The sequence below is a fragment of the Lates calcarifer genome, linkage group LG11, assembly GCF_001640805.2.
Source record: "Lates calcarifer isolate ASB-BC8 linkage group LG11, TLL_Latcal_v3, whole genome shotgun sequence".
Taxonomy (NCBI): domain Eukaryota; kingdom Metazoa; phylum Chordata; class Actinopteri; family Centropomidae; genus Lates; species Lates calcarifer.
The window spans coordinates 5,261,087-5,285,349 of NC_066843.1; the positions used below are offsets into that span (position 1 = coordinate 5,261,087).

Sequence of the window (24,263 nt, forward strand, 5' to 3'; positions counted from 1 at the left end):
AACAGTACTGAGCAGACAGCAAATTGCAGTACTGGAGCAAAGCATGTTCTTTTTTATTAAGTGTACAAAACAAGTGCAAAAATAGTGATTCATAAGAGCTACACAAAGTAGGAGTTGCCCTTCAAAAATGACAGTCACAGAAGATACAGGTTGAAATGCAATACATGAAATGCTGTTCAGAGAGGATAAAAGGGATCAACGGTGCAGTCTTGCGCAGTAGAAAAGATTGCAAAACATGGACTTGGTTTCACAGCATTTGATAAGTAATAAGTGCAAGCTGCTGAAACAAATGCCAAATTCATCAGCATACTCCCTTTCAAACTATGCACAGTGCAAAGATTTTACAAGGAAGAACCTCTATAAATGACATTCACTCTAATACACTTAATCAAATAGATAACACTTAATCAAATAGATAACTTTGGCCCATATAACTTCCTAGGCTGCGCACACATACACACTTGCACGGAAGTGACAGCTAATCTTTTTAACTTACGACTACGCCAAAGGAAACACCAGACAATTCTGTCAAAGAGGCAGAGCTACTTTTAGCAGGTCAGAAATGTGTTAATATGTTGCTACTGTTAACCTGGGGTGCATGCAATGAAAGTACCTAGTTTATCATTCACATCTGAATATTGAGAAACACTGACATGTATAGAAGAGGAAATCTAAGTTGTAGATAACTGTGGAGCTGTGGGAGGCTATCCTACCTAAAACTGCAGCTAACAACACCTCAGCAAATAGCCAGGTACTGCAACTCTGGCAGTGATATGTGAAACAAGATACGTTGACAACAGCAAGCCTAACTGGACTGAAGGCATCTTGGGTTGTGGTGCAAATCAACAGTAAAGGCACACAGCTTGTGGATTTAGGGTGGCTATTACGGAATCCCTAAACACTGCACAAACACACAAACCTTGCACAGAGTAAGCCTAAGTTTTAATTCACCAGTCATCCCGGCCACACATCCCCATATTTGCCATTTACAGTATGGTGCACTTTGGCTTCTTCTTCTTCTCTGCTTCCTTTTTGATCGGCTCCTGCTCCTTGCGCTTGTAGAAGCTGGAGAAGCAGGCCGGGGCGCAGATGGGCTCTCTGAGGCTGAGCAGCCACCTTCCTTCGCCGTAATAGGTCAGCGGGCCGAGCTCCATCTCCTCGACCAGCTCCCCCTGCTGGCCCTCCTGCTGCAGGGCCAGAATTTGGAGCAGATCCAGGCCTGTTTGAACTGGCTCGACACCCTCTGCGCACCCCAGAGTAACGTGGGCGCGGCTTCCCAGAGGCAGGGAGGCAGCTGCAGGGACAGCAGACTCTGCCTCCTTTTCGGCATCGGCTGGCCACAGCTTAAGCTGCTCCTCAGTGAGGGACACTCTGGCACCGACAGTGCGAGGAGTCACAAAGAGAGCACTCAGTGAAAGCTCGAATGTTGAGCCGTAGAAATCTTGAACAGCCTGGAAAGCAGAAAAAAAATTACAAGAAACATAAGATTAACTTCAATATAATCGAATATGACGTAGCTAAGTTTTCATTATGAAAAGTGTTTACTCATCAATGCAAGAAATAAACAAACACACCTACAAACACGCAGCCATCAGATTCTATAAGCAAACAATGGAATGACAGGTTTCTTACCGGATTCTGGACATACTCTTTGGCACCCTCTGCTTTTCCATAGTTACAGAATTTTGTAGTGCAGTGGAGGGTTCCTTTGCCTTGAAAGTACTGCTCCAGATCTACCTCCTTCTCAGCTTTACCAGTGACTGGAAAATACAACACAAGATCAGCTTCATCTGAGTCATGCCAAAGATTTTAGGTTAATCTGTTTAGATTTGATATATCTCACTGATGTGTTCACCTTTGTAACGTTTAAAAAAAAACAAAAAAAAACAAAACCACACACTCACAGTCTGTCATGTGTTTCTTGAAGGCCTCCAAGGTGTCGAGCGTTTTAAGGAAGTCCATTGATGTGCACCTAACTTTGTCCTGGACAGATGAGAGAAGAAACCAGCCAAAGTAAAGAGGGATGGACATCTCCTCAAGTGGACCTTTCATTGCTTCCAGTTGGGCCTCTTCTAGTCCACGCTTGGTCTTCTTGCCCAGCTGAGCTGGATCTCTGTTCCATTCTGTTTGTGGTTCCAAGAACACAACGACAAGACGGTGTTCCTTAGCAATCTCCCCCAGGCGGGCCAGCCGGTCCTGGGTGTGGTTGGTGTCATCCACCACTATTAGCACAGAGGAGGCTGTTCCTGCGCTGCAGCAGGCCACCACGGCCTCATCCAGAGCCTTGTATCCATCCGCGGATGATTCTGGATTCTCTGGCTTTACACCATAGTTGTCTGCACTGATGACAGAACAGTGATCTTTGTAGGCATCAGCTATGGCGCGCGCCAAGAAACTCTTACCGCTTCCTGGAAGGCCTCTTAGGACAACAAGGGTACGAGAGGTGCGAAGAGCATCTTTGGTTTGCTCTCGTTCCAGGAGGGCAAAGGACAGAGAGCCGGATGCAGGGACTGTATCTTCTTCCTTTTCAGGCTCGGCAGTATTCTGCTCCGATTTCACACCTTCACCCTCTGGTGCTGCCTCAGCTCCCTTCAGAGTATCAGACTCACCTGGTTTTTCAGGTTCAGCTTCCTTCTTGTCCTCTGCAGATTTCACATTTTCAGTTCCAGCTGGATTCTCCTCCTTTGATGTCCCAGTTTCTGCTGGCTTTTCTGGGGAAACTTCTGTCACCAGAACAGTCTCTGCTGCTTTCTCCGTCTCTGCTGGTTTTTCCTCTGCCACCTCCTTCGTGGGCTCAGCTGTGACATCTTTACCTGCCTCCTCTTCTTTGGCAACTTCTTTTTCTTCAGTATCCATTGTAGTCTGCAGTTCTGCTTTAGTCTCCACTTGTTCTGACACCTTCTCTTCTTGGCTGGGTGGTTGTGTATCTACTGACTGCTGCAGCGCAGCTGGTTCAGGTGCTGTTTGCTCTCGCGGTTCAGCTTCTGATTCTGCCAGTTTCTCTGGCTCTGGTACAGGGGCAGTCTCTGCCAGAGGCGTTTGCACAGGCAAAGGTTCTGGGTCATTCTCTGGCACGGGCTGCTGTTCAGGCTGAATGTTTTCTGGTTCTGTCTCTAAAGCAGCAACTGGGTCAGAGATCTTTTCAGATGACTCATCTGGTTCTGGTGGTGCCACCACAACGGGCACTGACTCCGTTTCAGATTTTTCTGTGGGAAAACCGTCCTCAATCACCATTTCTGTTTTCTCCTCAGACACGGTCACAGTTTCTGTCACAATCAACTCCTCTGTTTCTTTCAAGTTTATGACTTCTGTATCGTGACCATTTACTGCCAGCTGCTCAGTCTCTTCACCAGCAGCTGGTGGCTTCTCAGGCTCTGTGGATTCCTCTGGTGTCTCCAGTTTTGACACAACCTCTTTTTCCATTACAGCCTCCTCTTGCTGTGGAGCCTCTGACGCATCTAAAACCTCACCGCTCTTTTCAGTATCCATGTCTGGCTTACAGTCTGCCTTTATACTCCACCATGTACCTTAAAAGTATAATTAAAACAAAGAGAGTAACGGTTTAATCAGCCAAGTGATGACTGAATTCATAAAACCTCCTTAACACATAGAGGCTTCAACATTTTCCTAAGGAGCTCCAACACTCATCAAATTAAGGCATAAAAAGTTTGAACACTAGGCCAAGGCTTATTCATATATATATATCATAGTTTATTCATGTCATATATATATATATATATATATATAAATTAAATCTGACTGAAATGGATTTAGATGGAATCGGTTTCATTTTGGGCTTGGTTGACTGTCCTAATATTAATGACAAATAATCAGAAATTGGATAAAATTGTTTTTTCAACCGGCACAATTGATAAATCTTGACAAGTGGCAGCAAATAGTGCAAAATAAGTGAATAAATATATTAGAATATACTGTCACCTCTGACTGTATTTTGTTTTTTGGCTCATGCCCTTATAGAGGCCAGTTTTATCAAGATTGTGGTCATAATGTCTCATACAGGAAGTTACTCAATATCAATAATTTAACAAAGAGAGTGGTGTTGTCCGGGATGAATCTCTTTTTTGAATGCGCAGGGGTGGATACACTGTCACATATGATGTAATCTAATAGCCCTGCAACCACCTTAAGTGTTAATGGTCATTTTTGTTCAGTAGGATGTCTTGTCCTTGCTCGTACAGGATGGGTGGGGGCAAAAATGCTGGTACAACTTAATCAAATTTTAATTTCCATTTGTGTGTTAAGAAATAAGGAGAACAGTTAAATGGTAAAGACACAGAAGAATGGCTGAAAAATATGTACTGAAACCTGGCAATTAACAGCGCCAATCCTTGCCAGCAAACACAGACAAAGGGTAGTTAAGAAAATGGGGCATCGCAGAAAAGTGTGATTACATCATACTACAGCGACCTCCACCGTGTGGCAGGATATTTGGCCAAATGTCAGTGTTAAGATTTGTTACCAAACCCTGAATTTAACAGATGTGTGAAACCTCATCGGGTCATGAGACAGAAAGGGAAGCTCTCACAACTCTACCCAGTGTAGCAACAAAAGACAATCTGCCCCCCTCTCACTAAACTCACTTATATTACTAGCTGGGAATACACAACCGAAACCGAATATACAAAATTAGGAAATATGAACACTTTCGCATGTATTAAACTTCCTCTCTCTCGCTTTATTAGTAAGACAGTAAATACGCAGTGAGTGAGAGGATGGTTGTCTTTTTGTTTAAATCAAGTTTAGACTAGATACATAAAACACTAACTAAACTAAGAATGAGATTTTTTTTAAATAAGGGCCGAAGGCCGCGTCTGTGAAAGCTCAAATGTTGTTTTAGACGGAGAAAATCGATAGAGTTTGAACATTACATTTGACTTGAGCTGCACAATGTGGCCAGGCAGGCGGGGAGTGGCGTGCACCTAACGCTAGCACGCCAGACAAAAACAATTTAGCCTGGCAGCCTGTGAATTTAGGATATAACATCACCAGCTACAGCGCCACGTCTTAACAAGTTGATTGTTTACGAGGCGCAAACAAGTCACTGCATGTTACTGGATCAAGTTATTCACGCAATTAGAGTAAACAACGAAAACGGGCGAGTTGTAGCATGCAGTATGAGGGGCTTTTGTTTGCTAAAATGCCAGCTTACCAGTTGCTGCAGTGAAGCTGTCGGTGGTGCCGCTGACCACGCGTTTCTCTCTGGATACAATGACAAGGCAATCCTTGGCACAGACACGCACCCGCTTCTCTCTTCAAGGAGGAAAAAAAAGAAGAGAGGAAATTCCCGGGAACGCGCAACTGGGCGGGACCACGGACACGCCCCTGAGGACCGGAAGGACGCCACTGGAGGAAAATTTTAAAAGATTTTTTAAGAACTGAAATGACAAGAAAATTCTGTTTTTAAGCGTTATATACTATAATCTTAAGTTTTAAACACCATAGGCAATATATGTGCATATATATTACGGTTGGGTTCAGTCAATATATTTTAGTTTCCGCATTTTCAGCAATAAACAATATGTACAAGGTAAAATTAAAGTCAGACAACCTTACTTACAGCCACAGTGTGTATATTATACTATACTGCAATTTTTTATTTTACATATTTTTTTACTGTCATTGGCTTTTGCTGTGTATGTGCTGAACATGTATTTATGTACATCTGTGCTGAACTTTATACTTTGTAGGCTACTATATATTCTTTTGTATTTTACATGACTTTCCATTCTTCAGTTCATCAGTTCACAGACACACACACATGCACACACAGAGCTGGTGTACAAACACACTGCAGGTGTGAACCTCAGTCACTTCGTGTGGTGCCACTTATACCCCATAAAGTAGGCATCACAGACACAAAGTTACAAGACTACGTTGTATACACACAAAGCAATGTTATAGTGATATTTTCTCAACATTTATGAAGAGTTCAGTTGAAGAACATAACCAAATTCTTTTAATTGAAAGATACAGTTATGCTTTCATCATCAGGACTTCAGAAAAACCAGTGAACCTTGCAGGAAACAGTCATCTGTATGTAAATGATACGTTGTATGCCTGGTGATAGGTGTAATACAAGTGTGACATGAAGGGGAAGTTCCCTGCAGCAAGTGAGGAAATTTTCACTTTCAGTCTCCACTAAAATTCCCCTGTATTTTGTGTATCAAGTGACACATTCTCTACATCATAGCTATTACCATTTGTCAATGATCTTTGGCAAAAGTACAGCCTCACAAATAGATCTGGACTGTAACTAAAAATGTTCACAGCAAATTGAAAATGATATATTTTATTCTCTAGAAGAAATTCTGCAAAATGTAATAGTTTTGGTAAATGTAACTGTTTATAGAAAAATGAGGTAGAATTTACCCGAGGCTCTAGTTTCCCAGGTGAATTCCAAAGTAAGATGAAGACCACATATGGAGCTTTGAAGTACTTCCCCATATAAATGTTTTTTACTTCTCAGAGAACAATATACCTTTGTACAATTCACTACTGTTGATAAAAGTAGTGTTGTATTGTGTTTGTATTTTAAACTTGGGAAGTTACCTCTAGAAACATGCCTGTGTGCGTCAAGACCTGTAAGCAGACACTGGGTTTTATTCATCAGCCTGTTTTGTTTTGTTTTTTTTTACAATTTTTCAATGGAAACACTCGAACATCTCAAATTCAAATACACCAAGTGAAAGTGCCCATAAAACTTTTTCAGCATGTCAAAATACTGATACTCCATGCATTTTAAACAACTGTTCCTGTTCTTCTCTTCAGGATGTACTCAGTCTTTACTGGATACATCTTCATTGCGATAGATGTTGCTTTGCTTCATCAAGAGCCTGAAATGTGGAATGACAAATCATCAAGTCATCAAAAAATATCTTTCAATGTTACTCAGAAGATGGGAAAGGGAAACAGATGACAACAGAGTGGGAACCTTCTGAATGGCATTCATGGCAGAGTCGTCTTCTTGCAGTTTGGCGTAGGTCAAGGCTCTCTCAAAGCTGGCAACACAGGACTCAAAGTTTCCAAGTTTCACTGATATTAAACAGGGGGGAAATTACTTTTAAAGATCAGACTGGTAGTTTGTATAATGAGAACAGCATTACAATACTAGATAGTTCAAAAGGTTAAACATCAAGTAAATAAGATGACGTGTTACTATTAATTGAAATTTCTACTATAAAGTAATAAAATCAGATAAAGAATTACTTTCTGATTGTGCCACCAACACACTGGCATTTATCTGCCATTTCTCATCAGCAATTTCATCAGCTGCAGCAACTGAACGGACGCCATAGTCTCTGGCCTCTTTGTAGCGATTAAGCTCCAGGTGACACCGACCAATCTCGTGAAACAGCCAGGTTTTCTCCAGACCACCACGTATCAGGGGAATCTTCTTTTCCCAGCTGAATTGTCAACACACAGAGAAGGAGAAGGAATAAATATAATGTCACCAGTAAACAAATCTTCCACAATCATGCCTCAATGTCAAACAATAAGAAAGGTGTGAGTAGAAAAGACAATCATCAAAATAGCATGTTCTGCTAATAACAGTCATATCACAAATTTCACAAGTGCGTGAGATATTTCTTTATTTACTTACAACTCAATGGCCTGTGTGAACTGTCCAATTCGGGCATAGACTCGACCAATGTTGTCCAGTGCCCTGGACATTGCTTCTGGGAGTTTGCTGTTGATAAGAAAGATTACTTAACATATCATCTATTTTTGTGTTATACTCTCACTCCTCTTTTTCTGTTTCTTCATCTCACCACTGTTTAGCCAGCTCCAAGTCTTTTTGATGGTGGTCTAATGCTTTGTCCATATCTCCCAGGTCAATCAAAGCATTCCCAATGCAACTGTGCAGGCTTCCCAGAACTTCTTTTTTATTAGGTACCTCCTTCTCTGACCATCCCTGTACAGTCCTCATGACTTCTTTTGCCTTCTTGAGACTACCCTCTGCATTTCCAGATGTCAAGTCTTAAGACATCAAACAAACACAAAGCATTTTTAAGTTAAATAGAAAAGCACCAAGCTACAAGTCCACCCAGAAACCTAACTTACCTGCATCAATGTCATCCAGGCTCTTAAGCAGAAACTGGGCAGGTTCAGAGGGTGCACTGGGATGGAGCTTGCTACATTTTTGTTGCATGAGCTTATGGTCCCTTTCCCGTGCGCAGATGGGTTTCTCCTGGTTCCAGAACTCGGTGCAAGTGTCAAGGTATGTCAGGCAGCTCTGAATGACGTCCTGCAGTTGTTCCCCGCCCTTCGTCTTGCCTTTGACCAAGTCTGCAGATCATTGCAGAGCATTTTTAAATATCAGTCCATTAAGAGTGAAAAAGATCATTGTAAGTGGGTTTAAATAAAGATACTGAACAGTTAGGAATGGTGGACAAATCTAATAGTTAACACTTGAAGCCACAGTGAAAGCAAATTTCATTTAAACTTTATTTAATTAGGTAGTCTCATATGACAGATGTTTAGAGACAAAGGCATAGTCAGATACGGTTATATGATGGCACAGTACCTTCATCTTTCAGCAGGTTTTCTAGATATTTCTTGTCACTGTAAAACTCTCCCAGCAGTTGTTTGGTTGTCTTCTCACTTTTAGGGGTCTTCTGTGTCTGCTGTTTTTTCTCCTTCGTCAGATGCTGAATAGCAGTAATTGGCTGTGCCCCCTTTACAAGTCATTCATTCAGAAACATAATATTGTGCTTCATGAGGGGGGTAAGGTTGAACATTACATACAAAAAACTGTTAAGTCTACGGTGACCCACTGGTCAGAGAAGTGATCCTGGATAAGACACAAACACTGTGAGGGAGATATTTTATTTTCCCTGTGACAAAGACTCACCTCCTCATCTTTCTGGAGAAATGATAGGTCTCCCTTAATCTCCAGTTTTACAGAGGGGCCTGTAAGATTGCAGAGGAGAACAAATGATTTAGATTCTAAATATGAGGCATGAGGAGGATATTCATTTGCTGCGATTATAAATAAAAGTCACAAAATAGTGTTTAATTACTCACTGCCAACAGAGTTTTCTATGGCTTCCTGTGCTTTTTGGATACCCAGTCTGAACTCCTGTATTTGTGGACGTAGCTTTTGTCCTCTGTGGTAAAACACCAGTGCAAATTCAAATTCTCCCATATAGTATAAAGCCTCTGCCTTCTGGTACAATCCCTTAAAAATCACAATAAAAATTAAATCTTTATAAGCCTCACTTTCCAAATGACTACTAAATATTTCTGTAACCTCCTGTTTACCTCGAAAAATGTCTTGTCTTCTTTGAGTGAAGACTCTGCATCCTTTAAAGCGTTTTCAGCTTGACCCATCTTCAGGTAACATTTGGATCGGCCGACATAGCAGTTCTTCTCACCAGGTTTTAAAGTCAGTGCCTAAACAAAGACCAAAACAAATCATTCGCGCCTACATTCAAAAGTTGCATTGACAACCTTGGATAATGTGTCCTCGTAGTTATCACCACAACATAAGGACAAGGACAACGTGCTTGGGTGGCGTTAGCTAGGTCACTACTTTACTTACCGTTGTGAAGCTTTCTATAGCCTTTTTATACTCTCCTTTCACGTACAGCCATTCCCCGTCGGCCATTAAGGTAGAAAATACGCCCTTTGGCTTTTCACCGTCGTGGTCTCCCTCTGTGTCTAACATTTTTAGGCACTTTTAACTTAGTTTTCAGAGCGACACTTAAAGCCAATTTATCTCTGGGAGGTATCTAAACGCATTAACATCCGGTATCCTAGCAACCACACCAACAAACTCGAGGCAGGGAAACAGCGCCCCCTGGTGCCCGTGTGATGCATCACAAAAGTCAATTTTTGGTATGACCATACATAGGCGTTGACAATAACCTTATTATTAATTAGGATTATTAATACAGATACTATTTCACTAAAACAAAATGAAACAAACAGTTAAGGGGAAACCCAGAGGAGGCCAACTTTATTGACATGGCTGGTACTTTTCAAGGATAAGAGAGGATGGTTTCACCATAAGGGCAAAAAACGAGAGCAAAGATGAGGATGCTTTTCTTTTCTTCACAAAGGGCACCAAGAGAACAACACACTTGTCAGGAAGCAACTGAACATTACCAGGTGTCATCATCACACAGTGCCTTACTTTCTTATACAATGGCAAACACATATCACATGCCACAGTTCTATTCTTATGCCTTCCTGTTAGATTGAGTAAAATTAGACAGCTTGAATCACAGTCAAGGAACACAAAGAGCATGATCTATTTCTGTGCAATGTTTCATGCAGACCAAGCAAAACAATTATCTTCCTGAATTTATGTAAAAGGGATGCCCCTGATCGGTGCCGCTTTCAAACTTTGACATAACAGAAAAGTGTCCTCATCTTACACCAATGGTTCTATCAGACAGCAAATTTACAATAAATATACATATGAAAATAAAAAATGGAAAAAATAATCAACTATCATCACAAATCAACACTTTACATTCCAGTAAAATGTACAATGCAGCAATCTGTGAATGGCAACATCAAACATAAAACCTGTGACAACAAGAGGGAGGTGGACTTTGCTGGCAACAAAGCCAGCGCAGCTGTCTCCACTGCCATCTTTCTAGTGTGCTTCGGCTGTACTGTATGTGTAGGTCTAGGCTCCAGCTGTTGTGAATTTTAAAAAATGCTCAAGGGCTCCTATTGGCTTATGACAAGGAGGCAGTTTTCAGTGCGAATTTGTAGCAGCCAACTGTCTGTCTGTCTGACAGATTCTTCAAAAGGGGGGTAGGTGGTGCTTGCTCATTGATTTTCTTCAGAAATCATTAAGCAAGTTACTAATTTTCATGCAGAGAATACCCCCTCAGCAGTAAGTTGAGACGAGCCGGATAATAGCTTGCTCAATGCTCAGTTGCATATCAAGAGTTTTCCCAGGATGTCACTTCCTGCATGGTTCCCTAAAAGCTCTGATACAATAGCTGCACAATCTCTCCTCTCTCAAAAATCCAGAAAATATTTGGACCAGTGTTGCTAGCCATTACTGACTTTCAAGTTTGTTTCATTCTGGAGGGAAGAAAACCAAATCCAAAACCAGTAACGCTATCAACTCGGACTGAGCCATCTTGGTGTCCTTGCTATACGGGCTTTAAATCATTTGCTGCATGTGGTCATTAGGTTGCATTCACTCAGTCAATGGCATAGACAAGAATCTGACTTGCAGTCAGTCATTAAATACGGATGGTGGGTCTGGGGGTTGACATTGTTGAAAAGTCCTGATGTAGTAACTGTTTAGGTAGACGAATCTTCCAATTAACCAAACTGGAAGAAGAAATTTCCTGGTCCAGATGCTGAAACAAAAGGACAAACAAGTCAATAAATGAAATACATTTACTGCAATCTTAAAATTAGAATAGCATTTGAAGTGGCTGACAGATGTTTATATACAAATAGAACATAAATTACCCTCAAAACTAAAACCTCCTGGGCCTCCAAAGAACGCCTTGAAAATGTTGTTGGCATCAAAATCTGGCAGAAATAAAATACAAATAAGAATGAGAATCAGCAAAGAGAACATCCTTACAAACTTTCTCACTATAAAAGCAACTGCTGCTTCATAATAAAAATTTGGATTATTGGCTCAGACATGACTTTGAACTTCAGTCTGTTCACCCTCGAGACCTCCCACCCCAAGGCTTGCCCAGGTGCTGACCTCCCATGTTCATGCCGTCATCCTCCAGGTCCTGACCGCTGTCATAGCGAGACTTCTTCTTTGGGTCTGAGAGCACACTGAAAGCCTCACCCACCTCCTTGAACTTCTTCTCCTCTTCTTTCTGCACCTCAGGACTAGCACTGCTGTGACGGTCTAAGGAAGAGGGGGAGAATAAGACACCACAATGAACAAATGTCAATTAGCCTGAGGGTTATGTATAAAATCACAGTGGGTGGAGAAATAAAGCACCTGGGTGATGTAAAAGTGCCCGTTTGCGATATGCTTTCTTGATCTCCTCTTCTGTGGCATTCTTATCAACCCCGAGCACTTTGTAGTAATCTTTCCGCTTGCTTTTCTTCAACTCCAGCTGAGCATTTTTCAGGAGATGCTTGTGTTCTATGGAATAAAGAAAAGAAAGAAGAGCCAAGTAAATAACAACACAAGGGGCAATGTTATTAAAATGGCAGAAGGTAGCAAAACATTTTATTCAAAGACAACAGTTTACGTTGCCAGTGAATAACGAGAGGAAATATCTGTGCTGAATGCAGAAATCTGAGTCTCACCTTTTGTCTTCTCTGTCTGGTAAACCTTCTCATAGTCTCGCACTGCCTCCTCATACTGCTCTGTGTCCATGTAGCTGCAACATAGAATGAACAAGTCTGTCACTGTTTACCAGGTCTGAACCATAAAATATGAGTGTAGATAACAATAATAATACTGACTTCTGTTTGTCCGGGTCTGTAAAACAAATACAATATAACTTGCAAACTCTATTAACAACAGAGTTAGACATCTTAGACATACCACTGCGCTCTCCGTAAATAGGCCTTGATGTAGGTCTCATCCAGTTTAATGGCCTTCGTGCAGTCTTCAATGGCCTGTTCTAGTTTCTTCAGCTTTCAAAGAAAAAGAAAAAAAGTGTGAGCATGCAAAGCAGAGACAGAGACTGAAAAGTAGTGGCCTAGTTCTCTTGATTTGCCAGAAGTTCTGAATACTGTCATGGGGACAGAATGAGAACTCTGTGCTTTTACTAACCTATTAATTTGACTAAATGAATGAGGGCTTGTGTATTTGTTAGGTATGGTTAATGTCTCGCATACAATTACATCAGCGCAAGTCTATAAGGCTTTGTTCAGACTTTAGGAAAGACTGTCTGCACTGTTGCAAATAGTCTGTCTGCATTTGCAAATGATCAGATTGCGTTTGTGTGTCCAGACATCACCAACCTATCTGCCTGGGTTGCTGTAGTAACAATGTAGGTGTCAGTGACTACATTGCTACCGTCACTCTGGATTTGAAGTCTTCTTGTGTGTCATGTTGTATGGCTCAAAAGACACTTTGAAATCTGGTTTGAGCAGCCAGAGTGTCTGGACTGAGACATCTGCAGAGGGTATTTCAAACTAACTCCAAATGGGGTTTGGATCTGATTAGCAAAAATTGCATTTCATCTGGATTTTTTCTCTCATCCAGGTCAATCTGAATACCTACCGATATGCCAAAAGCATACAAAAAGCCTAGCATCCATCTAGAATTATTAAAACTATCAGTCTAGTTCTAGCAGTCACAGTTTGGAGTTTGGTTCTGTCCTTATCTTCATCTAACAGACACAAGTCTCTCTCTCCTAATCTGCTATTTTTGGTGTTTTTTAAGAGCTCTTCATTTCCATGTCTCCATGTCTTATGATGTGAACCCTATCCAGCTTTATGGGACAATTAGACACACATTACAACTCTACTTGACTTTTGCTCAGTAATTAAATTGGATTTTATGTAAATGTGTTGTCAAGGACTGTAACCTTTTTTTCTCACATGACTGGAATATAAATACCAGAAATTATCTTCTCAAGTGTTCTGGATTCAGTATGCTCTGAAATGGCCATTACTGTAGATGTGAACATCCACTCATAATGAAAAACAATGTCAGGTGTTGGTGCCAGCATCTCTCTGTGCATGTTCCTTACCTTAGATCCAACAGTGGCCCTATTACAGTACAGCTTGGCATTAGTCTTGATGTTGTTGGGGTCTATTGTTAGTGCCTCAGAGTACAGCTCATAGGCAGCCTCAAAGTTTCCCTCCTTGAATGCTTTGTTCCCCTCCTCCTTCTTGGCTTTAAGTGCTTTGGCATTCTGGGAAAACAACACACAGGAAAATCTTAAAAAGCTACTCTGAGCTATCTCAGCAGTGGTAAAAGTCTATCTGACTTAAATGGATGAAAGAAAACCACAATACTATGTTTACTTAGGCCATTTTACTCCATTAACAGCCTTTTAAAGCTATATTCTTAGGAAGTCACAGAACCAGTAGAACTTATCTACTGAATTACTTACTCTACATGCAAGCCGAGCCTTGTCATGGTCAGGAGCCATACGCAGGGCCTGAACAAAGAACTGGACGGCCTTGTCAATGCAGTCCTCATAGTAGAGACAAAGACCACGCACGTACAGTGCATCTGCATTAGTGGAGTCCATTCGCAGAATATCACTGAGTGGAAAAAAAAAAACAATATTAATGTTAAAAGGAAACATACATATTAAAAAAAGACTGCAGTAAATTGTGGAATCTATGCCTCCCTGCAGTGATGAGACAGTGTCCAAATATGCAGTGGTGTAGCAACTGAAATGTAAATGTGGTAACAGACTTGTAAATAATGGAATGAGGGCACCAGCAAAAGTTATTCATTACTGGCTTTAAACAGTTGGCTTCCCCTACCTCTCTGAAAACAGAGAAAGCATCACACAGTCCCTGAAGGCACTCCCCAGGGAATCTTCATTTTCAAGGCAACTTAACACAGTAGGGTGATTGTAAGGATGTGCCATTTGTAGTGTTGTGACTGTGAATTTGTGATCAACTTTATACTTCTTAGACATGTGCAAACTTATAATAACTCTTTAGAAACATAAAAGCACAGAGCTGTGCATATAGTTTTTAGAACACAGTTTGGCATATTCATCAAAGATGAGTCAATAAATCATAGGAGACCTGGTTAAGTCAGTCAAATTTAATAAGATTATAATGGCTGTACGGAATTGTCTGACTTTCCAGATCTGTACATTTTACTTATTTCAAATCACACATCACTGTTTCCCATTTCTACAGAGCTCTGTGATATGACTGCTAATCTGTTGTATCTGACTGATAAATATTTTACTAATATGTCATAATAAAAGATGTATGGATTTGGTAAGAAATTATATGGTACATGCACACACTTGTGCTTTATTCTGCTTTCACTCTGTGATCATTGTGACAAATTCCAATGATATCCAATAAATAGGGGAATCGCCAAATATTTTTCAAACATGCATTCTTACCTGGCTACAGACTGAGCCTCAGGGTACCGTCCCAGCAGGGCTAAACACTCTGCCTTCAGTATCTTAAACCTGTGACAGGCTGAGGCAGACTCCAAGGCACGGTCCATGCAAAAGACAACCTAGAAACAACCAAGGCATATTTGCGGTCTGTGTTGCTTGACATGGCAGTTACTGGTGACATACTGCACCACATAAATGACAAAATGAAGTAACACTGTAGCCACTGAGTAGCTTACCATCCTGAAGTCTCGCTTCTCAAATCCAATCTCTGCCATTCTCTCATATTCAAGGATAGACTCTGCATTCCTCAGCTGCCAAAGGAATTTTTGGTATTTAGTGACAATGGAAAAAAACCTCTAGTAGTCAGTTGACTTCACTGCCTTATAACTACTACTGGTCTCTCTTGTGTGCCATGCTTAGTGATTGTAAAATCGGGTCAATGTAAGCAACAGCAATGATTCTCCGAACAACCTCAAACTTGCATCCTGGCTTGCTCATTAGGAACTGGCAGTAAGTCTAGCTGATATCCTCTTAAACCGCTCAGTATCACAGACTTTTGTGCTTTATTTGCACTAGCTTGGCCAAAGCTCATCTGATAGTGGATAATCATGTCCAAATTGTCAGATCAAGCTCTCTGACACTGAGGCCAACTCACCTCCTGCTGGGCCTGGCTGTTTTCTGGCTCCAGCTCCAGAACCCTCTGGAAACAGCGGCTGGCAGCCATAGCATTGCCAAGAGACAGGTGGCACTTGCCCTCTCGCAGATGTCCCTGTGGGGAAAATTCTTAAAGTTCACAAACTGAATGACATCCCCACCATTGTTTAAGAGTGAGGATCTAAGTTTCCTATTCTTTCTTCTATGTTATGTGAAACACCATTTATACATTTTATGCATTTTTACACAGATAAAAATAAAGTTTGATCGATTTATTAACATTAAAGAGCCACTCACCACTATAGGGAAAAAGGTATGCATGCATAAAACTGGTCATTCCTATTTGAACTAAAAGTTGTATAAAGCTTGTTCAAAGCTCAAGTTAAAGTTCTCAAGTAGAGTAGCTGTTGCAAAGGAATCTCTAGAGGAACATTTTAGCACTTGTTTCCCACAACCTACCTTCATGAAGGTGTTATCTAGTCGTACTGCTTGTTGGGAATCCTCTAAAGCCTCTCTATACCGGCACAACATCATTAATGTGGCTGCCCTGTTTCCATAATAACTTGCATTCTTTGGACACATGTCTATATATAATTAAAAAAAACAAGTTAGTTGACACCACACTAAAATTAGACAGAATTCAAACTATTGTTGTGTATCCAATACAGGAAGTCAACAGTATCTCCAAACAAAAGGAAGACTAACCAGAACTATTTAGGAATATTTACCTATGGCCTTGGTGTAATAATTGAATGCTTCTGCATAATCCTTCTTGATATAAAAGGCATTGCCTTGCTCTTTGAAGCCCTCTGCTTCTCTGTGTAAAAGTGGGAAGAAAGACATGAGGTTAAATGCAAATTTAGCACAGAAGTCTGAGAGGAGTTGCGATGAGAACAGAGCATGAGTGTATGTGGCTGGGTTTACACTTTATTCTCTACATTTAAATCTGAGCCTCACATTCATAATCACCTGTAAAGAGTACATGTCCAGGATGGTGAATAACAATGCGCATCAGAGACTTCGCTGGCCTGAGTTAGCTAAACATAGAAAGAGCCAAACCAGCAGGGCAGAAGTGTCTACTCCAATCAAACACGTAGCTATTTTGTGAAGCAGACAGGGAGAGCAGAGCCAGGAACATATGACACCATGCTGTGGGCCACTGCCATTACTTTTTTTGGAAGCCTTTCATGTTTTACATCACGACCACACAGTGAGTGAATGGTGTCATTAACTAGTTAGGCAGCTAGTCACCATTCTAGAAATACTGCAATAATGTGAAAGCAGTACTTTCGGACCGATCAACTTTTAAAATCGACAGATAGCGGCATATTTGCAGATATTACAGTGTGTCCGACTGTAACCGAGAAATCCAGCACAGGAGCTGGAAATCTAAACGTTACCCGGGGCCAAATTTAGCTAAACAGTTAGCGGCAGCGCGGTACTTAGCGACAAAGAAATTAACATGGCAGCGACTTTTGATGGCACATATCAGCATAGGACTTCGTTGTAGATGTGCTTCTGCCGCTGACAACACAGCATTAATATGTCATACCTTTCTAATTCTTCGTCGCTAAGCAGGTCCATGTCAGGGTCCATGTTCACAGCATCACAGTTCTCCGTCGCCATTTTGCCGTCAATGGGGAGGGGCGGGGCCACATTACTGCAGTCGTTACGTACACTGTAAACAGGAAGTTGTCCGCTAGGTAAGGAAAACGGCTAGCTTGTAATTAAAAATTCGTTTTAGAACAAATATATATATATCCCCACTGCTCTATAATAACAACGTATAGAAATTTGTGGATACTAGAATCTAAGTCAGTTTAGTCAGTTTCACATATCATTAGCGACTTGGTCTGTAATGTCGTGTAACTGTCCGAAAGCTAATGCTAAACTATTTGGTAATGCCATGTACCGTAGACTGTAACGACATTAGCATAATGCAGCTAGCCAGCGTTTCACGTTGTAATATCTATGACTAATGATTTTATATATTTGCTATTAAGCTATTTATTAATTCTATGATAGTGAATGTGAATGTGAACAGAATTAACAGTAGCAACGTAGCTAGCCATATAACGTGTACTACAAAGCTGTGCTATGCAGTTACACTGTAATAAAATACTTGACGCAACAATTTTCTGTCTCTTCAGATTTTCGGACCTGAGAGAGAAAGTCATGGGCAAAAGCTGTAAGGTGGTTGTGTGTGGCCAAAGTTCAGTTGGTAAAACGGCTGTTTTGGAGCAACTATTGTATGCCAACCATGTTGCAGGTATGTCTGTATATAATAGTATTATATTACATGACGTCCACTCCTTAGTTCAAATAACACTGTTGACTTTTTTTGCTGCGAGGTCAGTATTTCCCACGAGGCATGCCAGCTGCAGAGCAATTGGAAATCTTTACAGTGGGCAAACAGCACTATTATGCTTTGGTCACAATTTCTTGGATGTACAGTACATACAGTATTTAATTGTCACGAGTTTTCTGTGTAATTAGTGGCATTATGTACTTAAAATATTCAGTTTGACTGCCATGAATTTGTCTGTCTTTGCCTATCCCCTGTCAGGTTCGGAGCCCATGGAGACCCTGGAGGATATCTACATCGGCTCAATAGAGACTGACCGTGGTACACGAGAGCAGGTGCGCTTCTACGACACCCGTGGACTCCGAGATGGGATGGAGTTTCCCCGACATTACTACACTTTTGCAGATGGCTTTGTACTTGTTTACAGCATTGACAGTAAAGAATCCTTTAAGCGGATGGAGGCACTCAAAAAGGACATAGATCGTCATAGAGACAAGAAAGAGGTGAGGACTGACCACATGTATATGCTTGGTACGCTTGGTCACATTATTGATTTTAATTTTGTTTCCTACCACAGCTGAAACTACAGCGGAAATACAGCAGATGTAGTGAGGTGCATTGATGCGGACAGTGTGAGAGATTACACTGCTGTGGAACTAACCTTATGATCTTGACTCACAGGTGACCATCGTTGTGCTGGGTAACAAGCTGGACAAGCAGGATGAAAGGAGAGTCGACTCTAACCTGGCCCAGAACTGGGCGAAGAACGAGAAGGTTCGTTTGTGGGAGGTGTCGGTGGTGGACAGACGCACTCTCATCGAACCCTTTGTCTACCTGGCGAGCAAAATGACCCAGCCGCAGAGCAAGTCCACCTTCCCTCTCAGTCGCAACAAGAATAAGGGCAGTGGTTCAACAGACAGTTAAATGACCAAACACTGTTTTCATGTTGAAGAGGGAGGAAAAAGGGAGAAGAGGTGTGTTAAAGGGAACCTTGTTTTACTAAAGGATCAATTTTGATATCATGAAGGACTGAGGACTGAGTAAAAGTTGGCTTTTTAAGAATGTAGAGGAGCAATGAGAGGAAAGGCAGCATGATTGTATGGATATTTCTGTGCAGTCAGCATCTGTTTTATTGCTATAGCATCCATATTTCATGTTTTGGTGAAACACTTACTACTTTAATTATTACTGAGAGAAAATGGTGATCTCTTGATTTTATTTTGTCATATCAGCTAAGAAATTGAAGAATGTAAGGTGCTTTTGTTTGCCACCCCCATTTTATTGGGCTGAATTATGGTCAAACTGTTCATCCACATTCTTTATAATTACTGCTGTTGTTGTTGGGCCTACCACTACTGACAATCAGCATTTGAAGAACATTTGAACAGTCCAAAGTTTTCAGCTATCATAGATTCATGGTGCTCACTGTATAGATAAATTAGGACCCAGCACACATGCACACTGGCTACTGTTTTATATATGTACACACAGACTGAATCATAAATGGCACCAGTTTCAAATGTTACCTACTTGTTGCATCACACAAACGCTGAGTTTCACATTTTGGAAAAGTTATGATGAGTGACAGGATTTAATGAAACATTATTGATGATGTTCACTGTGCTGTTTGTTGGTCTGGATATTTGTTACACTATATACAGTTTATATGTATGCAGAAATTCACTGTTGGATATTGTTGAGTGAATGATTGACATTCCTTACCACGTATGGCCTTCTTAACAGGCTTTAAAAGTTTGAATATGAGATAAAAGGAATTCAGATGAAAGGCAGTTTCTGCGGGCTCAGGTGCTACTTTTTTCTGCTTGCTACACATTAAAAGAACATGGGGTACAATATACAGTAAAATGTCATATCTTTAACAACGTGACTCATCAAATTATCAGTTACAGTCACTGCTGAAATTAAAGCTGGTCTGTTTATACTGAGCTATAAAATAAAACCCATAAGAACACATTCACTGACCTGTTCATTCAGGGTGCAACATAAAGTCAAATATGTGCAGCTTTTTACTGAAAGGGGGAAATCTGTTGATATTGTCTTGAATATCATTGTGTTTGTGCCAGACTCAACAACATGTATCATTCAACTTTTTTGTGAATATTTAGCATTAAAATCTGAAATGTGTTTGCTTGATACTTGTTTGCATGTTTTGTAAACAAATTAAAAGTATTTCTCCTGTGCCTAACCAGAATCGTTTTCAGTTTAATGTATGTTGTAGTTTGTTTCATGGCCAGTAGATGTCTCTGATATTCCAGTAAAAGTGGAAAAAAGTGGAAAAAAAGTGGAAGCTGTTCAGTTTCATTTCAAAGGGAATATCAGTGTCTATCAGATCTTTGGGTTCTCTGCATTAGTCTGCATTAGTCTGTAATTACTCTCTGATTGCAACAATCCTTTACTACATCTAATGTCAGTAATACATTGTAGTAATGTTTTAAGTATAACTTGGTGGTGTATGAGGGCCTATAAGAGACAAAGAAAAAAGCACAATAAATAAAAGTTATTATCTTAAAAACATGTTAAAAGTCATGGAAATGAATTAAAAGATGAGTACACTGCAAATATTGACCAGCAGTTTATGTTATCATGTCTGCCTTGACTCTGGCATGAACATTTATGGTAAAAGAACAGTTGTTCTTGTATGTGAATCAGACTATTTCACTACTATTCTTTGTAACACTCACACCAATACTGAGCTGTACATATCTATTATACAACAAGGATGATATCAGCAATGTGTGATGCACAGAGAACACAGTTGAGGATATTTTGGAATCAGGAGTGTTCACTGCCCCCCAGTGGTTGCAGTGGGAAACTGTATCAACATAGAACACCTCCAGTAAATCTCTGCAAACATTAGACAAAAGAGTTAGTGGGGTTTCTAATGGTATGTAAGTGTATATTATGAATACATATTTACATTTTGTGATAATTAATTATCTGTATTATTCTCACTGAGGAATGTGAAATCCCACACTGAGTACATGCTGACAACCCTGGTACCATTTCCTGAAAACAAAAATAGATATAGCTAATAACTAAGCATTTATACAGTAACCTTACTCTGCACACACATTTCTTTGCTTGGGAGGATGCACCTACAATTTCTGAACACATTTAGCACTTCCATTCAAGGTTGAATGCACTTCCTGTAAACTGCTTTGGAAAAAAGCTTCTGCTTAATGAGTCTAATGTATTAATTGACATTTAGACATGCATTTGAATTCTGAGTTTGTGTGTCATGTATGGCAGTTGTTCCACAGAAAAGCAACACCAATCACTTAATTTAAAAATGGAGATCAGGAAGCCAAATAATTTGTCATGTGTCATGCAATAAACCTCCCTCAGTGATGGTTTTTGATGCAAACAAATTGCAAATCAAATCAAAAGTGAAATATTCATGGCAGATATATTCTGAAGAAATGATCCCCTACTGTGGCAGTGATTCACTGATTAATGGAAACTCTGGGATGTGATTTGTGACGACTAGTGATTCATACTGACATAATTTTTTCATCCCTAAATTGATACTAAAAACGTCAGTGCATCCATGACAATCTGTGCACTGCTGCTCTACATATTTTGCTGTGCAGGATTTCTGCAAATCCAGAAAATTGGTTGGAAATTGTTCTATGCTACAAGAACATTAATTCATTTGCTGTTCTATATCTGGAAAAAAGTCACATTTATTAATTGTTGCACAAGCGTAAACCAGTTTGGGAGTAGGGAAAACAACCAGTCAGACAAGGTCAGAGATGTTTCAGTGGAGGAAATGATCTGCTAGTTCCACACGGACGTGCCATTAATGCAAGATAATGAGAAAACCTCAAGTGGAACATTTATGAAATGATATTACGCTCACCTTAGTTTCCCCAGAGGGTGCTATCATGTACAATCTCATTTCAATCATGTTCTTTTTAATGACTACAATTGAGCCAGTGCACTGATGTTACTTCACTCAAAATGGTTCCGTTATTGCATCATACATTTGGTCTATGACAGTACACTGTGGTGTTAATTTTATGTCCTTAAGCTCAAACAGTGAGGAAGAGACTCCTGTAAGTTGTCAATAGCATTCTCCTGTCAAAGCATTTTTCTGTGTAATGGCTCCATGTCTGTATTGACCCACAGAAAAAACTGAAAAAGAAGATTGCACAATATAAAATGTGAAATACTAAGAGCGTGCCATAGAAAGGGATCGATTTTTCACTTGCCTTTGTGATTTATAAACTTTCCTCTTCCTTTAGACTGCACTGACCACAAAAGAGAAATTTCTACTTGCTTGTTACAGTCACAGGGCAGCAAGGCGTTGCCACCAGTAATTCTCTTTTTCTGTTGCATGACATCACATCTCATGACTGCAGCTGAGCATTCAGCTCTCCCAGGGGGCCTATAAAACAGATAACACCGTATCCTCCCCTTGTTTTTTTTCTTTTTTTTTGTGAGGAGAAAATAGACTTCATCCCTTGAAGCTGCTGCACTGACCCTCTTTTCACAGCCCCTATCGTGAGGCGTCAGATTAACAAAACAATCCCACACAGCAGTGAACACAAACAGTTTAAATGGCAGTGCCACCTTTATTCTCTGTGCAATGAGGCCTTTTTTTCTGTGGGATGGAAATATCATCTGCCCTTAAGCCATCGGTTATGTCAAATGTTAGTTGTCATGCTGGCTGCCCACGAGCGTCTGAGACAGATCATTTATCCTGAGAGCACAGGACAATTTAATCTGGGATAAGTCAAGCTTAAGGCATTCTGAACCATGAAAAAAAAAAAAAAAAAAAAAAAGGAATCCCAGTTATTGCTTATAGTATGTGCTGAACTGTTCTGTGCGCCTGTGCATTGAGTCAGTATGTTGAAAGAGTTTGACAACTTTGACATTATCCAGGGGGGACATGCTGACACATTGTCTTCCCCCAGTCAATAGAAAGACAATTTAAGCTCAGTAAAGGGCTAAATAAAGAAACACTGGAAGCGGAAGAACAAATTGATTTACTCCACTGTTGGACTAACTCAACCCTCTGTCTCCTTCTGTCTCTTTTTTTGTGCCTTTTTTACCTTCAGGTGCATCAGTACAGCAGTATTGATGTCTCTTTGAATAACAGTAATTACCCAGTGTTGTTTTTGTAATGAATACAATGTAATGTTTCACTGTAAATAACAAGTATTTCCATGATAATTCTGCAATACAGGAGGGAGTTACCATTTTAATATCCACATATCCGCATATTGACATGGACAATACTGTATAATTACCTGTAAGTACATTATTGACTGTTGTGCATCTGACATTAATTTCTTTTGTGCACAAAATGCTGACATAATTACACCAATATTTTGATCATATTTACTTTATAGGCAAATTACTGTACATTATACTTTCCTACATTAGTGTAACTATACCTGATATATATTTAAACAAATATGTTCAAGTACATGATATTAATTACAACAATTGCCTTGACCTTTCTGCTACTTACCCCATACTTGAAATATTAAGTAATGTGGTGCCACTACAGTACTTTATCAAATATATTATATTTCACCTCCCACTGTATTACATTATTAGTAATTATCAATATTAAGCTATATATGGCTCAATATGGATTGGCAATATTAATCATGGGGGGTGGTGGCCTGGTGTTCAGGATGCATACACTACACTGTGACAGCAAGGTCTCAGTTCAATTCATCATCTTTGCCTTTCTTTCTTGTCCCCTCTTTTTAATCACCCACTTACTTTCAGTTAACCCAAGGTCTATGTTTGTGTACACACACACACACACACACACACTGAAGCTATGTTTATAAGAGGTGACCCTTGAGTGAAGAAGCGGTGGCTGACCACAGCAGCAGGAGATAAGGGTGTCACTCCCTCCACTGAGAGCAATCAGATAAGATAATGGAGCAATACAGCGGATACACTAGTGTCACAGCATAGCAAGGTCATCATGTCCTTCTGCCATATCACTGGCTTTAGTAAGTGCTAGGGATCCAATGGTTTTCCCTTTGATTGGCACCACAGGAGGTGCTGGACTTGATGTTGTGCTTATCTACTGTTTCCACAAAAGATGGGCTGGTGCAATGCCCTGAGGCGTAGAGGACAACATCAGTATATAATCAGAGGGCTCTCCTTAAAAAAAAGTAGAAAACTGGAAAAGTAATACAGAGCTAAGTACATGATTATCTGGTGTGATAGATGAAAGCACAGAGTCACAGTTTATCACACACGATGAGTCCAGGGATGGTCCAGGGATGGTCCAGGGA

General features: G+C 40.3%; 4 protein-coding genes across 7 annotated transcripts; 1 reads left to right on the plus strand and 3 right to left on the minus strand.

Moving 5' to 3' along the window:
* Positions 1 to 29: 29 nt before the first annotated feature.
* On the minus strand, positions 30 to 5,339 carry cnp (2',3'-cyclic nucleotide 3' phosphodiesterase). The gene is made up of 4 exons (XM_018702748.2): positions 5,171 to 5,339; positions 1,905 to 3,527; positions 1,633 to 1,760; positions 30 to 1,451 (listed from the first exon to the last, which is right to left on the minus strand). The coding sequence occupies exons 2-4, from the start codon at positions 3,487 to 3,489 to the stop codon at positions 987 to 989; spliced, it is 2,178 nt and encodes a 725-aa protein (XP_018558264.1). The 5' UTR covers positions 3,490 to 3,527; positions 5,171 to 5,339; the 3' UTR covers positions 30 to 986.
* A 1,262-nt stretch (positions 5,340 to 6,601) lies between these two features.
* Positions 6,602 to 9,814, minus strand: odad4 (outer dynein arm docking complex subunit 4). 2 transcript variants are annotated; one of them, XM_018702769.2, is made up of 11 exons: positions 9,563 to 9,814; positions 9,283 to 9,414; positions 9,046 to 9,199; positions 8,873 to 8,931; positions 8,546 to 8,696; positions 8,083 to 8,307; positions 7,791 to 7,998; positions 7,622 to 7,708; positions 7,228 to 7,424; positions 6,953 to 7,053; positions 6,602 to 6,854 (listed from the first exon to the last, which is right to left on the minus strand). In XM_018702769.2, the coding sequence occupies exons 1-11, from the start codon at positions 9,686 to 9,688 to the stop codon at positions 6,819 to 6,821; spliced, it is 1,476 nt and encodes a 491-aa protein (XP_018558285.1). In that variant the 5' UTR covers positions 9,689 to 9,814; the 3' UTR covers positions 6,602 to 6,818. The 2 variants fall into 2 exon arrangements, with proteins under 2 accessions (XP_018558285.1, XP_018558294.1); XM_018702778.2 differs by having other exon boundaries at positions 9,046 to 9,128; positions 9,563 to 9,691.
* Positions 9,815 to 9,951: 137 nt separating this feature from the next.
* Positions 9,952 to 17,345, minus strand: dnajc7 (DnaJ (Hsp40) homolog, subfamily C, member 7). The gene is made up of 14 exons (XM_018702758.2): positions 17,227 to 17,345; positions 16,403 to 16,491; positions 16,134 to 16,258; positions 15,676 to 15,789; positions 15,257 to 15,331; positions 15,021 to 15,139; positions 14,037 to 14,190; positions 13,671 to 13,835; positions 12,515 to 12,606; positions 12,274 to 12,347; positions 11,960 to 12,106; positions 11,711 to 11,863; positions 11,464 to 11,526; positions 9,952 to 11,348 (listed from the first exon to the last, which is right to left on the minus strand). Exons 1-14 carry the CDS (start codon positions 17,298 to 17,300, stop codon positions 11,311 to 11,313), a joined length of 1,482 nt encoding a protein of 493 aa, XP_018558274.1. The 5' UTR covers positions 17,301 to 17,345; the 3' UTR covers positions 9,952 to 11,310.
* Positions 17,244 to 20,185, plus strand: nkiras2 (NFKB inhibitor interacting Ras-like 2). 3 transcript variants are annotated; one of them, XM_018702790.2, is made up of 4 exons: positions 17,244 to 17,377; positions 17,825 to 17,943; positions 18,241 to 18,482; positions 18,661 to 20,185. In XM_018702790.2, exons 2-4 carry the CDS (start codon positions 17,850 to 17,852, stop codon positions 18,901 to 18,903), a joined length of 579 nt encoding a protein of 192 aa, XP_018558306.1. In that variant the 5' UTR covers positions 17,244 to 17,377; positions 17,825 to 17,849; the 3' UTR covers positions 18,904 to 20,185. The 3 variants fall into 3 exon arrangements, with proteins under 3 accessions (XP_018558306.1, XP_050930038.1, XP_018558314.1); XM_051074081.1 differs by having other exon boundaries at positions 17,350 to 17,372; positions 17,824 to 17,943; XM_018702798.2 differs by having other exon boundaries at positions 17,376 to 17,397.
* Positions 20,186 to 24,263: the final 4,078 nt, after the last annotated feature.

Bases quoted from the DNA above. Each gene is read 5' to 3' on its own strand.
- cnp (XM_018702748.2), bottom strand. From the start codon at position 3,489: ATGGATACTGAAAAGAGCGGTGAGGTTTTAGATGCGTCAGAGGCTCCA. The intron at 1,761-1,904 runs GTGAGTGTGTGG...TGTATTTTCCAG, and splicing joins CAAGAAACACATGACAGACT to TCACTGGTAAAGCTGAGAAG. The intron at 1,452-1,632 runs GTAAGAAACCTG...TCTGCTTTCCAG, and splicing joins AAGAGTATGTCCAGAATCCG to GCTGTTCAAGATTTCTACGG.
- odad4 (XM_018702769.2), bottom strand. From the start codon at position 9,688: ATGTTAGACACAGAGGGAGACCACGACGGTGAAAAGCCAAAGGGCGTA. The intron at 9,200-9,282 runs GTAAACAGGAGG...GTGATTTTTAAG, and splicing joins AAGACAAGACATTTTTCGAG to GGATTGTACCAGAAGGCAGA. The intron at 8,308-8,545 runs GTACTGTGCCAT...AATGATCTGCAG, and splicing joins AAACCTGCTGAAAGATGAAG to ACTTGGTCAAAGGCAAGACG.
- dnajc7 (XM_018702758.2), bottom strand. From the start codon at position 17,300: ATGGCGACGGAGAACTGTGATGCTGTGAACATGGACCCTGACATGGAC. The intron at 12,107-12,273 runs GTGAGACTCAGA...TTTATTCCATAG, and splicing joins CCAGACAGAGAAGACAAAAG to AACACAAGCATCTCCTGAAA. The intron at 11,349-11,463 runs GTAATTTATGTT...CTTTTGTTTCAG, and splicing joins AGGAGGTTTTAGTTTTGAGG to CATCTGGACCAGGAAATTTC.
- nkiras2 (XM_018702790.2), top strand. From the start codon at position 17,850: ATGGGCAAAAGCTGTAAGGTGGTTGTGTGTGGCCAAAGTTCAGTTGGT. The intron at 17,944-18,240 runs GTATGTCTGTAT...ATCCCCTGTCAG, and splicing joins GTATGCCAACCATGTTGCAG to GTTCGGAGCCCATGGAGACC. The intron at 18,483-18,660 runs GTGAGGACTGAC...CTTGACTCACAG, and splicing joins GTCATAGAGACAAGAAAGAG to GTGACCATCGTTGTGCTGGG.